The sequence below is a fragment of the Heptranchias perlo genome, chromosome 15 (genome assembly GCF_035084215.1).
Source record: "Heptranchias perlo isolate sHepPer1 chromosome 15, sHepPer1.hap1, whole genome shotgun sequence".
Lineage (NCBI taxonomy): Eukaryota > Metazoa > Chordata > Chondrichthyes > Hexanchiformes > Hexanchidae > Heptranchias > Heptranchias perlo.
In genome coordinates this window covers 62,743,566-62,760,969 of record NC_090339.1, presented here as the reverse complement: position 1 = coordinate 62,760,969, position 17,404 = coordinate 62,743,566, and the positions used below count along the sequence as shown (strand labels likewise).

Genomic DNA, 17,404 nt, shown 5'->3' with positions numbered 1-17,404 from the left:
TGCACTCCAAACCCCTTGCAATAAAGGCCAACATGCCATTTACCTTCCTAACTGCTTGCTGTACTTGCATGCTAACTTTGTGTTTCTTGTACGAGGACACCCAAATGTCTCTGAACACCAACATTTAATAGTTTCTCACCATTTAAAAAAAAATCTGTTTTTCTATTCTTCCTACCAAAGTGAATAACCTCACATTTCCCCACATTGTACTCCATCTTCCACCTTCTTGCCCACTCACTTAACCTGTCTATATTCCTTTGCAGATTCTTTGTGTCCTCCTCACAGCTTACTTTCCCACCTAGCTTTGTATCGTCAGCAAACTTGGATACATTACACTCGGTCCCTTCAATTAAATCATTAATATAGATTGTAAACAACTGAGGTCCAAGCACCTATCCTTGCGGCACCCCACTAGTTACAGCCTGCCAACCTGAAAATGACCCGTTTATCCCTACTCTCTGTTTTCTGTCCGTTAACCAATCCTCTATCCATGTTAATTTATCACCCCAACCCCATGAGCCCTTATTTTGTGTAAATCAGGTGCCCTCCTGATTTACCGTGGAGAATGTAGGGGAAAATTAAGCATCAGAAGAATTAATTAAAAAGCTAGGCTGTCAGATAAGATCCTAAATGTGTGTCTGTTGTAAACACTAATTAGTACACATTCAGCATATTAATTCCACGACTACAACAGTGCAGTAATTAATACACTAAACGTGTAATCATTCATACACCCCAAACCGGGAACAAGATTTTAAGCTGTCTATTCCAACCATTTGTGACTTTAAAAAAAAAAATCATATCTAGGTGAGTTGACCAGGCACTATCAAAACGCTTTGTAATCAATGAATTCTTGAATCGAGTAAGAGTGCAGCAGATGTACACAGAATTGCATATAGGATAACAGACAGAGTTATGGCAATGGTTCAGAGTGCATATGATGTGACAATGCAGCAACAAAGCTTGGAGTTAATTACGAACACCAGAGTCCAAGCAATGAATTATTGCCTTAACAGCAATGCCAATCACTATATCTATGCTTTGGTTTTTGCCTTTATAAAAACAAATCTTGCAAAGTGCAGCAAAGGCAGTGTGACACAAGTGAAAGGAAAAGTGATAATGTATATACCTTCAGTGCTCTCAATACAGTATTATTTTATGGCAGTGACTATCAGGAAATAAAGATACGACTGATGTGTAGTGCACATTCTAATTTAACATACCAAATAGTCAAGTTTATTCTCCTACCACACAAGAGTAAACACAGGGATACCAGCATTTCCTCGTAAATTTTATTACTGTATATAAATACTGAAACATCGGTAGTTTTTGAATAAAAAGTAGATATTATACTACAATGCTTTTACCCTTTAAATATCTGGATTCTTACTTTTTAGCTCCTTGTACCAAAGCAACTTCATCTGGAGAGGATGAGATGTATGTACATTGGCTCCCTTGCTGTTTTACTAAACCATCTACTTTGTCCTCTTCTTTTACCTGAACAGTGTGGCATAAACACAAAGCACGAAGAAACAGCTCCTCTTTTTCCTGAAAGCACAGCAAAAATTGCACCCAAAAGTGAGATTTCAACTAATGTGCCGGCATAAATAAAAAATGCAAGAAGGTTGCCAGTTTTGAAACAATTTTAAAAAGTTAAATCAGTGGCTATTAAACAAGTGATGTCAAACAAATCAGTCCAAATGTTAGTTCACCTCCGTTCAGTCTGCAAGCATGACCCTGAGCTTCCGGTGTTTGCTACATTAATTCTCCGTCCCACTCTGTTGCTATCCACACGTATCAGGTGTGGAAGGAACAGCCGGTGGCAGGCATAACATTAATGAAGGACGGACAGTGAGGTAGTGGTAGACCTCACCGCCCAGATTTTGCATTAGTTCTCTGCCATTATCCCGCCCGATTTCAGGTGCGATTGTAGAAGAGAATTCAGCCCATGGTATCAAAGGGAATGCAGCTGCAATGGCAGAGAGGGGTGACTAGGGGCAGAAAACAAAGACTGGGACGTAAATAGCTATTTATCAGATTGGTGGGATATGAGTAGTGCTGTCCCCAGGGATCTGCGCTGGGAACTCGTTTTCTATTTGAAGAAATTATTTGGATACAGGAACAAGAGTAATGATGTTGAAATTTTTGTTACCAAATTAGGGAGCGTGGCAAACTTTGGAAGAATGCAGGAGATTCTAGGAGTAGTTAGCAGACTGGGCAAAGAAGTCTGAAGTAGTACATTTTGGAGAACAGTTCAGGAATGTACAGCCTGATTGTTCCTCTCCTTTACAATCTCACCAGAGAACTCCAGAGGTGTAGATACATTAATCTTTAGGTGTGGAACTGCAGGTAGAAAAGAAAGCTAATGTATTTCTGGGTTTTTATACACAGGAGCGCTGCTATTGATTTGGTAAAAGAATGATTAGGCGTCAGTTGCAGTGTTGCATGCAGTTCTGAGCATCCTATTATAGGAAAGATATTAAAGCCATGGAATGGATGCAAAGTTTCATCAGAATGATACCAGGAATAACAGGTCATAATGAAAGGCTTAAGAAATTGGTGCTTTTCCTCACTTGAACAGAGAAGGTTAAAAGGGGATCTAATAGAGAGAGGTTTTATACATTCTGAAAGGCTTAGCGAGGATCAATGGTGATAGATCGTTTACGCTGGTTGGAAAATTGGTAACAAGGGGCAGAGGCCCCATCAGCAGAAAAACAAAATGGGAGGTTGGAAGAAATTTTTTTTTTCCACAGAACGTTATAAGGACAAAGAATTCTTTATCACAAGTAGCTATTGAGACAGAGACTAAACCCAAACAGAATTTGAAAGTATCTGAAAAGGAAGAATATAAAACAATACACGGAATGGGATTAGAAGTAGTAGATAGCTCCAGTTGAGCAGCACAGGTGCAAATAGGCCAAATGGCCTCCTTCTGTGGTACAACTTCTATGATTCTATCATAAGCATTTTCAATTTCAATACAAAAACATCACACTTACACATAAGAGATTAGTAATGTCAAAGTTTGAAATTATGGTTAATAAGTCAACTAAAATTATATTCAAAATTAGGAAAAGGCAGCTGAGATACCATTACCTTTCCAGCCATTCCATAGACTCTACTTGGGGGACCATCGTTTGAAGACAGGCCGTCCACAACACACAAATCAATGCCTATGTGTTTATACTTGAATCCATCTATACAACATTCAATAAATTCCATGTTGTTCTCTGTCAGGGTTCCAGTTTTATCTGTGAACACATACTGGATCTGCAAACAGCAGGATGAGGGGTGAAAAGAGAATAAACACACATTTAATATCACTACAGGTTAAGACAGAAAGTGTGATGTGTTTTGGGCCAACATGTTCCAATTCATAGCAACATATGGTAAGAAAAACCTTTTAAACGTTAAGACAAAAATTAATGCAGGAAAGCACGCTTCATACAAGACAAACTCTCACAAAAGATACAATTTTTTTTACTATGAAGAACAAATAGGATTATGTGAAAATGTAGTTGTAACTTAATCTGCTAAGATTACACAATAATCTGTACAAGAATTATTCGCTTGTACAGAGTATGAAATGGCAATTCCACATGAAAGCGACTCTTACTGCTATGTCACAACAGAATAAGTATTCTGGTACGGACCTGACCCAGCTCCTCATTGAGATCAGATGTGTTCACCAGTGCTCCTTCACCCAAGTGATCGTCATACATATCTTTATCCCAGGTAATGAAGTAAGAACCCAAGAACTTCTGCATCTCCACAGTGACATACATAGAGACTGGAATAATGAAGTTGAAGAGCACCATGTAGGAGAGAAAGTCGGTAAACATCTTCACAACCTGTAAACAGCACAATTCATTAGCTGAATTGCCAGGAGTAGCTGCTCAGCTTTTCTCGCCCTCTCCCATTTACATTTTTAAGATCTATCTTTCTGTATCAATAGCGAAGAAAATAATAATTAAATCAACAGCTAAGGATTTGCTCAGCCAACATGAGGTGATACTTCCCAATCGTTTTCATACAACGTCAAAGAAACAAAACACATACTACTGGCAGCTCAAGCAATCAACTCCGAACCTCAAGGTTACAAGTTCAGTCCTAGAAATACTCGCTACTCATCACTGCAACCTACCTGCTTTAGCTGAGTGAGTTTCGGAGCTCCGAGAACTCTGGAAGTATGGTTTTTAAAAAAATTTGTTCATGGGATGTGGGCGTCGCTGGCAAGACCAGCATTTATTGCCTATCCCTAATTGTCCTGGAGAAGGTGGTGGTGAGCCGTCTTCTTGAACCGCTGCAGTCCGCGTGAAGATTCTCCCACAGTGCTGTTAGGAAGGGAGTTCCAGGAATTTGACCCAGCGACGATATATTTCCAAGTCGGGATGGAGTGTGACTTGGAAGGGAATGTACAGCTGGTGGTGTTCCCTTGTGCCTACTGACCTTGTCCTTCTAGGTGATGGAGGTTGTGAGTTTGGGAGGTGCTGTCGAAGAAGTCTTGGCGAGTTGCTGCAGTGCATCCTGTGGATGGTACACACTGCAGCCACGATGAGCTGGTGGTGGATGGGGTGCCAATCAAGTGGGCTGCTTTGTCCTGAATGGTGTCGAGCTTCTTGAGTGTTGTTGGAGCTGCACTCATTCAGGCAAGTGGAGAGTATTCCATCACACTCCTGACTTGTGCCTTGTAGATGGTGGAAAGGCTATGGGGAGTCAGGAGATGAGTCACTTGCCACAGTATTTATTTGGCTGGTCCAGTTAAGTTCCTGGTCAATGGTGACTCCCAAGGATGTTGATGGTGGGGGATTCGGAGATGGTAATGCCATTGAATTTCAAGGGGAGGTGGTTAGACTCTCTTGTTGGAGAGAGTCATGGCCTGGCACGAATGTTACTTGCCACTTATCAGGCCAAGCCTGGATGTTGTCTGGGTCTTGCTGCTTGCAGGCATGGACTGCTTCATTATCTGAGGGGTTGCGAATGGAACTGAACACTGTGCAATCATCAGTGAATAACCCCATTTCTGACCTTATGATGGAGGGAAGGTCATTGATGAAGCAGCTGAAGATGGTTGGGCCTAGGACACTGCCCTGAGGAACTCCTGCAGCAATGTCCTGGGGCTGAGGTGATTGGCCTCCAACAACCACTACCATCTTCCTTTGTGCTAGGTATGACTCCAGCCACTGGAGAGTTTTCCCCCTGACTTTGCTGATGATTGTGTGTAGACTGATGGGGCAGTAACTGGTCGGATTGGATTTGTCCTGCTTTTTGTGGTAACTCAGGCAAAAAAAAAACAAAGCACAGGGACCTATGCAATATGTATAAGTTCATTTATTGCTGCATCAAACATGTATCCTAAATAATTCTATCAAGGGATGTGTTGCCTTTGGGTTGTTAACCATGGCAGGTATCTTAAAAAAAAATTCTGGATTCTGTATCATATGCTGGCAATATGGTTCTCTTAGAACTGAATACAAAAATATCAGCAAATTGCTATTGCTTCCAATATCCTAGTCAATCTTGCTGTTTAAAAAGAGAGAACTCTTAGCAAAAAAACAGTACAAATGTCATTAGAGTAACTCCACCTTATACAGAAGTGAGAGCAGTTTTATTCCGTATAGAAACCACTCAAGCGCGCAGTTTCTATACACTATTGCTTTCCTTCCGTACAAAGCCATTTTCATTGCACACTGCACCCATTGTTGTTTTGTAACTTCATGAAAATTAAACTAGGGGACAAAATTTGGGAGAATGCCATTTTTTCTGTGTAATACATAACTTATTTTTCTCTAATTAATGATTTGCTAACACCAAAGCAGGAACGTGTGGGTTTGAAATAAGAAATTGACGATAATGGGATTTTATTAGTGGGTCATTAATTGCAGAGAAAACCAGGCACTCTCAAATCGTTTGAAAAATTTCACCACCCCCAGATCTTCAATTCCTACTGAGCTGATATCCTCACATTACATAAACTGAAGACAAAACTCCTCCAGAACAGCACCTATTGTGAAGTACAATGCCACACCTCACTTCAAAATATCCCATTTTTTAATTTTACATTAGTCGGCACTAATATCTTGGAAATGACCATCAAAACTCTTACAGCAAACTACAAACAAGTTTACTCACTCAGGCATTACCAGGTTCTGCCTGTTCTGATGGCTGTTTGGAAAACTGTTCCTACTTCCAACACGGACAGTGGAAGCAGAAGTAGTAAAGGGTTTTAAAGTCATTTTTAGAATTAGTAAAGGGGTAACATAGATTAGATTAGATTAGATAGAAAACAAGATAAAATAGGGGAGAAAGAATGTAAGGAAGGAGAGAATAGGACATAACAAAGGATAACAGAGCAGGCAGAATCTAAGTTTAACCTTCATTCATTAAAATTGTTTTAAGTATTTTGCAGTTGTACTGTGCGTGTTTAACTGTTCACTTTTCCAGGTTGGGGTTATTACAGAAATAAAAATACTTGTGATATTTGAGCAGTTTTCTTGGCATATTAGCATTTGTTGCAGCATCACAATGGTGAATTGAAAATGTACAAAACCCAGCCAGTACAGGGAGACAGTCGTTTCTCTATAACTGCCAGGGTACAATGCGTCTCCACACAAAATCATTCTTCTCTCTAAGGATAAAATCAAGTATTTTCAGTTTCAATTTAATTTATTCCAGTACCTTGTTGGTGTCTTTTTCTTTGTCTGTTTTTGAGCTGTACCAGGGTTCATCATTAGCAGGATCACTCTGCCAGATGTACTTGAGTATGGTGCCTACCAAAGATTTACTGATCAATATGCACAGATACACTATTAAGAAAGCATTAATAGACCTGCAAGGGAATAAAAATAGTTCAATTTATTTTTGTAGTTATTATACATAATACTAATAATGAAACTGCAAGAAATTTTAGATTTTTAAACTGGCTTCAATCATTGTGACAGGCATATTTGGGAATACAATGAAAGAATCATTACCGTAGTATCTAATGTTGTCAGTTCTAGTTTCTGCCTCTAATTGTCTGCTGTCCCTTACTCATTTGCCCTCATCTGTCCTTCTACTGTTCTGCCTTTCCAGCTTCTGGTCGATCTTTCTGGCAACTCAGCATCCCTCGTTCTCTACCTTAACGGTTCCTCTGCCTCATGTTAATGCATCACCCAGGTCCTTCGCTCCACTGTTTCTCTGATCACAGCCTTTCTCCTCCTCCTCTTTTTCCTATATTTCACTTTTTGCGGTTCACAATCTATAATATCCTATGATAGCAAAAATAGTCAGTTACCCTTACGGGCTAGCTTCTTGCACTATAAAATAACCATCTCACATTAAAAGTCTATTTCCCACAATTAAAAAATGCAAACACGTGGAAATATTATTGCACAAAATTTCACAAAAGTTTTACTTGCAATATTAGACTTACAATCTCTTATTTCTGAGACTAAAAAGCTGGTTTTACTGCAACACTATCAACTGGACAAATATTTTAATAACCCCAAAAGGCATCTACATTAGAAGTGCAAAGTTGTGCTGTGTAAGGCAGGTTATTTCAATATTTTACGCCAAAATATGTGGATGGCACTATTACATTATCTGTATATTAAATCTACCCACCCTCATTGTCAAGTTCAGCACAAATATGAAAGAACATTCTATCAAAACATATTGCTAGCAGCAACAAAATTATGAAACTCAACAAAATAACTTTAAAAAATTCATGTTCATAAATTGGAATGACATGTATGATTTATAAGAATGTAATTACTTCTCCACCACTGAGCGTTTCTGTGACTTTCCTTGGTAGTTCAAGGCCATTTTGGTTTCCATCCCAGTATATATGGAAACACCTGAAATCCACACAGACAGACAAAATGTATAAATATTGATAACATTTGAAAAATGATTTTACTTCATCTTCTGTGAATGAAAACTATATCACTGTTTATTGTAAGTAACTGAGGTCTCAACCACACCACACCCACCCCCCCTCAAATATAATTACTTCCATAATGACTGATACAAAAAACTTACCATATATATTGTCAGTGTTCTTTAAAGTGGCTCCTCTTAGCAGCAGGTTTTCTGGGCCCAAAGATCTAACGTAAATATGTATGTGTCAGTTTAGGACTCAAGGAAAAACAATCTGAACAAATAACTGGAACATTCCTCAGTCCAAAACATGGTCAGGAACCCAGGTAAGAACATTTGTATACAATTCAGGAAGTTCATGTTTGTGTCTTTGAGCAACCAGTTACTCAGTGTCTACATATATGCTTTCAAAACATTTCTCCAATACCTACAAAGCAGCATGAAGTGAAGCAAAATCAATTCATCCCGCTGTGTAAATGGTTTGCGAATCTGAAGCAGGTGGAGCTTAGCTGGATGAGCTTTGTTGGCCAGTAATACAACACATATAAAATACATTTATCTGTACAGAAATTCCTCTTAATTTAATATGTTGCACTGTCAGAACATTAGTCAGGCAAATAATTCTTTAGCCAGCACTACTATACTACTATGAAATGTAATGCTTCAATTCCAACATTTGAAAATGGGGATTACCAAATTACAAATGGGGATTACTTGCTCAGATTAGGGGTATAAATAGAAGTGTCTAAAAACATTTATTTTTATCAAGATAATGCACAGATCCAGTTCAAGATCTGCTTTACAAATCTGGAAGCTTTTATACAATATACAGTAACAGATTGCACAGTTACGTAGCAACCAATCACATGTTGCAACAACATTTACCTTGCAGTTGGTTCTTGTTTATCACTGAAAACGTTAACTCGCCCAACAAATCTGCAATCATCAAATTTCATATTAGTGCTGTGTGTTTTTTTTGCAAAGTTCCATAAAACAAAATAAAATACATCTCTAGCCATAACAGGATAAAGACAGCTGCCAAAATACTGTGTAGGTATGATTCAGTATCGAGTCTACAGCACAGAAACAGGCCATTCGGCCCAACTGGTCTATGCTCCATATGAGCCTCCTCCCATCCCTCTTCATCTAACCCTATCACCACATCCTTCTGTTCCTTTCTCCCTCATGTGTTTATCTAGCTTCCCCTTAAATGCATCTATGCTATTTGCCTCAACAACTCCTTATGGTAGTGCATTCCACATTCTTACCAATCTTTGGGTGAAGAAGTTTCTCCTGAATTCCCTATTAGATTTATTAGTGACTATCTTATATTTATGACCTGCAGCTTTGGACTTCCCCACAAGTGGAAACATTTTCTCTATCTCTACCCTATCAAACCCTTTCATTATCTTAAAGACCTCTATCAGGTCACCCCTCAGCCTTCTCTTTTCTAGAGAAAAGGGCCCCAGCCTGTTTGCCTTTCCTGATAAGTATATCCTCTCAGTTCTGGTGATATCCTTGTGAATCTTTTTTGCACCTTCTCCAATGCCTCTATATACTTTTTATAAGATGGAGTCCAGAACTGTGACCACTCCAAGAGTGGTCTAGTCAAAGTTCCATGCAATTTTCACATAACTTCTCTGCTTTTCAATTCTATCCCTCTAGAAATGAATCGAAGTGCTTGGTTTACGTTTTTTTTAAAATGGCTTTATTAATCTGCATCATTACTTTGAGTAATTTGTGTATTTGTACCCCTAGATTCCTTTGCTCCTCTAGCCCATTTAGACTATTATCCAAGCAGTATGTGGTCTCTTTATTCTTCCTACCAAAATGCACCACCTCAGGCTTTTCTATATTGAAATTCATTTGCTAATTACAAGCCCATTCTGCAAGTTTATTAATGTCTTACTAATTTGTCCTTTGTGTTAACTACACCCAATTTGGTATCAACTGCAGATTTTGAAATTGTACTTGCGATTCCTGAATCCAAATCGTTAATGTAAATTGTGAACAACTGTGGTCCCAGCACCGATCCCTGTGGAACACCACATCCCACCTTTTGCCAGTCTGAGTAGCTACCCTTAACCCCTATTCTGTTTTCTGTTTTGTAGCCAGCTTGCTATCCATTCTGACATCTGTCCCGACTCCACATGCTCTGGCCTTAGTCATCAATCTACTATCGAAGGTCTTTTGAAAATCGAAGTATATTACATCTACTGCATTACATAGAAACATAGAAAATAGGAGGAGTAGGCCATTCAATATGATCATGGCTGATACTCTAATACCATATTCCTGCTCTCTCTTCATACCCTTGAGGCCTTCTGTGTCTAGAAATCTATCTATCTCCTTCTTAAATATATTCAGTGACTTAGCCTCCACAGCCGTCTATAGTAGAGAATTCCACAGGTTCACCACCCTTCTGAGTGAAGAAATTTCTCCTCATCTCAGTCCTAAATGTCCTACCCCGTATCCTGAGACTGTGACCCCCTCGTTCTGGACCCCCCCCAGCCAGGGGAAACATCCTCCCTGCATCTAGTCTGTCTAGCCCTGTCAGAATTTTATATGTTTCAATGAGATCTCCTCTCATTCTTCTAAACTCTAGTGAAAATAGGCCTAGTCGACCCAATCTCTCCTCATACGACAGTCCTGCCATCCCAGCAATCAGTCTGGTGAAACTTCGCTGCACTCCCTCTATGGCAAATATATCCTCTCTTAGGTAAGGAGACCAAAATTGCACACAACAATCCAGGTGTAGTCTCACCAAGGCCCTGTATAACTACAGTAAGACATCCTTGCTCCTGTACTCAAATCCTCTTGCAATGAAGACCAACATACCATTTGCCTTCCTAACTGCTTGTTGCACCTGCATGTTTGCTTTCAGTGACTGGTGTACAAGGACACCCAGGTCCCTTTGTACATCAATATTTCACAATCTATCACCATTTAAACAATACTCTGCCTTTCTGTTTTTCCTTCCGAAGTGGATAACTTCACATTTATCCATATTATACTGCATCTGCCATGTAATTGCCCACTCACTCAACTTGTCTAAATCGCCTTGAAGCCTCTTTGCATCCTCCTCACAACTCACAATCTCACCTAGTTTTGTGTCGTCAGCAAACTTGGAAATACTACATTTGGTTCCCTCATCCAAATCATTGATATATATTGTGAATAGCTGGTGCCCAAACACTAATCCCTGCAGTACCCCACTAGTCACCGCCTGCCACCCCAAAAAAGACCCATTTATTCCTACTTTCTGTTTCCTATCTGTTAACCAATTTTCAATCCGTGCCAGTATATTACTGCCAATCCCATGTGCTTTAATTTTGCACGCTAACCTCTTATGTGGGACTTTATCAAAGGCCTTCTGAAAATCCAAATACACCACATCCACTGGTTCTCCCTTATTTATTCTATCAGTTACATCCTCAAAAAAACTCCAATAGGTTTGTCAAACATGATTTCCCTTTCATAAATCCATGTTGACTTTGTCTAATCCCGTTGATATTTTCTAATTGTCCTGTTATCACATCCTTCATAATAGACTCTAGCATTTTCCCTACTACTGATATCAGTCTGTAGTTCCCTGTTTTCTCTCTCCCTCCTTTTTTAAAAATAGTGGGGTTACATTTGCCACCCTCCAATTTGCAGGAACTGTTCCATAATCTGTAGTATTTTGGAATACTCTTTCTGTTACTTAATCAAAAAATTCAATAAGGTTGGTCAAGCATGACCTGCCTTTTTGAAATCCGTGCTGACTATTGTTTATTATATTTTTGGTTTCTAGATGTTTTTCAATTACAACTTTGAATAAAGATTCTATTATCTTTCCTACCACCGACATTAAGCTAACTGGACTATAGTTTCCTGGACTTGTTCTATCTCCCTTTTTAAAATGTAGGAATCACTTTAGCTGTCCGCCAGTCCTCTGGCACTATTCCCTTTTCTAATGAATTTTTATATGTATGTAATAGTACCTCTGCTATCTCTTCCCTAACTTCGTTTAATATGAGCGGATGCAATCCATCCGGAGCAGGGGTTTTATCCTCTCTAAGTTTGATTAGTTTATCAATTATCTCCCCCCTTTCTATCTTAAATGTCTTTATATAATTTTTGTTCTATTCGTCTAATATCATGCCCAACTTGACTGAGGCAAAGTAACTATTCAATATTTCTGCCATTTCACTGTCATTACCTGTGAGTTTATCTTTTGCATCCCTTAGTGGCCCTATCCTGATTTTTCTTTTGTTATGTATGTGTCTGTAGAATACTTTATTTCTTTTTATATTCTGTGATAATTTAATTTTGTAGTTCTTCTTTGCTTTCCTAATTATTTTTTAAAAACTTCTTTCTTAACCTCTTTGTATTCCCTTTGGTCATCCTCTCCTTTGTTTATGTAGGTCAGGGTAAGCACATTCCTTATAAAGTGAAGGGCAAGGCTGGTAGAAGTAGGGAACCTTGGATGACTCGGGAGATTGAGGCCCTAGTCAAAAAGAAGAAGGAGGCATATGACATGCATAGGCCGCTGGGATCAAGTGGATCCCTTGAAGAATATAGAGATTGCCGGAGTAGAGTTAAGAGAGAAATCAGGAGGGCAAAAAGGGGACATGAGATTGCTTTGGCAGATAAGGCAAAGGAGAATCCAAAGAGCTTCTACAAATACGTAAAGGGCAAAAGAGTAACTAGGAAGAGAGTAGGGCCTCTTAAGGATCAACAAGGTCATCTATGTGCGGAACCACAAGAGATGGGTGAGATCCTAAATGAATATTTCACATCGGTATTTACGGTTGAGAAAGGCATGGATGTTAGGGAACTTGGGGAAATAAATAGTGATGTCTTGAGGAGTGTACATATTAGAGAGGGAGGCGCTGGAAGTCTTAACGCGCATCAAGGTAGATAAATCTCCGGGACCTGATGAAATGTATCCCAGGACGTTATGGGAGGTTAGGGGGGAAATTGCGGGTCCCCTAGCAGAGATATTTGAATCATCGACAGCTGCAGGTGAGGTGCCTAAAGATTGGAGGGTAGCAAATGTTGTGCCTTTGTTTAAGAAGGGAGGCAGGGAAAAGCCTGGGAACCACAGACCGGTGAGCCTGACATCTGTAGTGGGTAAGTTGTTAGAGGGTATTCTGAGAGACAGGATCTACAGGCATTTGGAGAGGCAGGGACTGATTAGGAACAGTCAGCATGGTTTTGTGAGAGGAAAATCATGTCTCACGAATTTGATTGAGTTTTTTGAAGGGGTAACCAAGAAGATAGATGAGGGCTGTGCAGTAGACATGGTCTACATGGACTTTAGCAAAGCCTTTGACAAGGTACCGCATGGTAGGTTGTTACATAAGGTTAAATCTCACGGGATCCAAGGTGAGGTAGCCAATTGGATACAAAATGGGATTGACGACAGAAGACAGAGGGTGGTTGTAGAGGGTTGTTTTTCAAACTGGAGGCCTGTGACCAGCGGTGTGCCTCAGGGATCGGTGCTGGGTCCGCTGTTATTTGTTATTGATATTAATGATTTGGATGAGAATTTAGGGGGCATGGTTAGTAAGTTTCCAGATGACACCAAGATTGGTGGCATTGTGGACAGTGAAGAAGGTTATCTAGGATTGCAACGGGATCTTGATAAATTGGGCCAGTGGGCCGATGAATGGCAGATGGAGTTTAATTTAGATAAATGTGAGGTGATGCATTTTGGTAGATCGAATCGGGCCAGGACCTACACCGTTAATGGTAGGGCGTTGGGGAGAGTTATAGAACAAAGAGATCTAGGAGTACAGGTTCATAGCTCCTTGAAAGTGGAGTCACAGGTGGATAGGGTGGTGAAGGTGGCATTCAGCATGCTTGGTTTCATTGGTCAGAACATTGAATACAGGAGTTGGGATGTCTTGTTGAAGTTGTACAAGACATTAGTAAGGCCACACTTGGAATACTGTGTACAGTTCTGGTCACCCTATTATAGAAAGGATATTATTAAACTAGAAAGAGTGCAGAAAAGATTTACTAGGATGCTACCAGGACTTGATGGTTTGACTTATAGGGAGAGGTTGGATAGACTGAGGCTTTTTTCCCTGGAGAGTAGGAGGTTTAGGGGTGATCTTATAGAAGTCTATAAAATAATGAGGGGCATAGATAAGGTAGATAGTCAAAATCTTTTCCCAAAGGTAGGGGAGTCTATACCGAGGGGGCACAGATTTAAGGTGAGAGGGGAGAGATACGAAAGGGTCCAGAGGGGCAATTTTTCATTCAAAGGGTGGTGAGTGTCTGGAATGAGCTGCCAGAGGCAGTAGTACAGGCGGGTACAATTTTGTCTTTTAAAAAGTATTTGGACAGTTACATGGGTAAGATGGGCATAGAGGGATATGGGCCAAGTGCAGGCAATTGGGACTAGCTTAGTGGTATAAACTGGACGACATGGACATGTTGGGCCGAAGGGCCTGTTTCCATGTTGTAAACTTCTATGATTTTATGTACTTAGTGTATGCCTTTTCTTTATTTTTAATTTTGCTCTTATTTCTTTATTCATCTATGGTGTATCATTACTGGTTAGTTTGTTCTTGCTTTTTAGTGGAATATATTTCTCCTGAACTCTACTGATCACTGTTTGAAATATTTCCCACTGCTGTTCTATCTCTGTCTGTCAACAATTTTTTTCCAGTTTACCTTCCCTAGTTCCATTTTCATGCCCATGAAATTAGCTTTTTCCCAATCTATTACTTTGGTCTTTGTCTTACTTATGTCTTTCTCATTCATTTTAAACTTTATTAGCATTCCCCCCCCAACCCCCATAAAAAGACAATATGCCTGCGAGTCAAGCCAAATCTGAAGTAGGGTTTACACGTCCAATTGATGGCTTCTGATAATTGCAGAGTTCTTTTGGGTTTTGCACAAATGTTAATTTGCTATTACATTGCAAGAGAACTTCATTATGCTTTAGCATTGCACAGCACCCAATGCATTTTATTATGCTTTTTTGGAAAAATAACCCTTCTCATAACATTGCACCATAAACCAATTCATGCTGCTTTGAAATAGTCTAATTTTAATTGATATTCCCACAGAAAACAAAAGCTAAAAGGATACATCAAGTGCCAAAAGTGCACGAACAATGCAGAAAGATGAAAATAGTGCACAATGGAATGTAATTGTAAATGGTAGCCAGCTATCCACAACACAAAAATGGGCAGGATACAAAAGTGATGAAAACCAGAGTTGCAAGGAAATTATTTTCAAAGAGTAAAAGCAAAACATCTATGTTTTTAAAAAGAAACTGTATATCTATATTTCAATTCAGTGTGGTAAGTCTCCACAGGGTCAGCTCCTTAATAAAGTGTCACTCAAGATTGTTCCCTCAATCAAATCAGATTGAAGATGACTCAAGAACATGGAATTCTCACTGGTAACATCGCTGTACAGCGTAATGGTAGCTAACTCACTGCACGTTAGTATAATCAGAACCATCATTCTCAGCTAACTGGGTCCAGCTTACTGCACTGTAAACACACAATATCCTGGAGAAGCTGGTATAATGCAGCCTAAACAGTGACTGCCTTAGATTCAAACCAAAGTTCTTAAAAGCCCCCACCCAGCATTCCCTGAGAACCCCCTTCCCCTCACCAAGCTAACACTGAAAGTGGAGTGGATTAATGGACCAATGCTTGACCCCTCTGATAAATGCACTACAGCCTTTTACAGCTTAGAAATGAACACTGTTTCTAATTATTACCGTTGCAGGTGAACATAGGTTGTCAAGGCTATCTGAATGAATGGGTTAACACTGTCTGGGTAGATAAAGAATACACTTAGATGCCCACTCCATAAACTTTGTTCTGAATTGGCTCAATTTTGCAATTATGGAAGTAACAATTTTTCATCAATAACTTCACCCCTAATGGAAGTCTATCTGCATGGAGTTGCAAAGGAAAACTACTGCAGTATCCCAAAGAAAACCTTTTTTGGAGGATTACCGTCCTGTTATAGTAATTTAAAGGCTGAAAAAAAGAAAGGGAGTTTAGCATCAAAAAGCAACCTGGTCTTAGTCGATTAATTAAAATTTGATTATAATAAGTCCTGGACATGTGTATGTTTAAAGTGAACAACACCTAAATGTGAGTTCATGTGATAAAATGGATCACCTTGATTGGTTAAATAATGAGAAAGGTGGAAAAGGGGTGCATTTGGTGTAATTAAGTGTCTAAATGATTGAGCTTTTGACACCCAAATTGGAACTTTTTAAAAAAAAGGTTTGAGTGCTTCAGGCAGTTTAGCAAGTTGTAATAACTTCTAAGAAAAGTTAAGAATGACAATCAAAAGGTTAAGTGTTTAACCTTGTATGTAACAAATTGTTCAGTAACAGCTCAAACCTCAAAAGATAGGCACAGAAAGTAATACAGAGATAACATACATGTAAAGTTGGTTACACTAGAATGAGAAGACAATAGAAGGAGAAAAGAATACAATGACAATGGACAGAGATTAACCTGCAGCCAGAGGTAACGTAGTTTCCCAAAGCCAGGCAGAACTCCCCAACTGTACCACAGTCAACCCCCTGAAGGAAAAGGTTTTGTGCCTTTGTTCTCACTACCAGGAGATTGCCTTTTTATAAGGATGGTGAGTTCAGATTAAAAAGATAGGACTGACTGCAAGAGCTAACCAAATGGCTTACACTTGTTCCTATGTTCTTGTACTACTTTCTTCTTAGGAATGGTTGCCCTCTTTTTAGTTGGCCAGTAAATTAACATGGTTTCACCAAAATTTCTATTGGATGGCTTCAACTATCAAACACTGAGAATTATGTACTCAATAGGACAGCAGAAATATTCACCACTCATGTAATTACTGTCTCCAACTTTAACCCCCACCACCCCCATCTCCACACTCCCACCACCGCCAACATCAAAGTTTTGCGTACAAACTTAGATGCCCACTCCATAAACTTTGTTCTGAATTGGCTCAATTTTGCAATTATGGAACAATTTTTCATCAATAACTTCACCCCTAATGGAAGTCTATCTGCATGGTGTTGCAAAGGAAAACTACTGCAAATTCCTCTTGGAAAGCCAGCTAAGTTGGTTCACAGGAAGCAGAATGACTAAGAAATCTTGTCGGAAGAAACCAATTTTTAAAAAAAAACATATCACACAAAAAGTGGCAAGCTTCTGACACTTAAAATCTGTCACAACCCCAGAGGTTGACAGAGAAACAGACAGCACCATTCAAACACAACAGGAGCATGTCAATTTCAACTCCAACAAAACAACCAGAAATGCAGACGGTCAACAGGTAAAAAGGACCAGGTTTAACCAAGGAGATAAGCCAAGCCATGAACCACAGAGGATCCCAGAGAGAAGAAAAAGATAAACACATATGCTGCATTATAGTGGAAAGCTTGGTGGCATGGCTTAGATGCCCAGAAAATAGGATCAGCAGGGTCTGTATTCATTAAGTTTATGTTGTTTAGGGCGTTAGGATTTGTAAACAATTTGGCAGGCTGTATTACTGACACTTTATGGCAATTAGGCAATTTAAATTGCCTTGGGTT

General features: G+C 39.4%; 1 protein-coding gene across 2 annotated transcripts in view; it reads right to left on the bottom strand.

The window, feature by feature from the left end:
* Window positions 1-17,404, bottom strand: part of atp11c (ATPase phospholipid transporting 11C) — a 113,656-nt gene that overhangs the window by 50,270 nt on the left and 45,982 nt on the right. For both annotated transcript variants that reach the window (XM_067997318.1, XM_067997319.1), the window contains exons 8-14: window positions 8,746-8,796; window positions 8,023-8,087; window positions 7,757-7,838; window positions 6,679-6,829; window positions 3,654-3,851; window positions 3,097-3,270; window positions 1,391-1,548 (exon numbers count right to left, since the gene is read on the bottom strand). In XM_067997318.1, coding sequence (XP_067853419.1) covers window positions 1,391-1,548; window positions 3,097-3,270; window positions 3,654-3,851; window positions 6,679-6,829; window positions 7,757-7,838; window positions 8,023-8,087; window positions 8,746-8,796 — 879 coding nt within the window. The remainder of the gene's footprint in view (window positions 1-1,390; window positions 1,549-3,096; window positions 3,271-3,653; window positions 3,852-6,678; window positions 6,830-7,756; window positions 7,839-8,022; window positions 8,088-8,745; window positions 8,797-17,404) is intronic.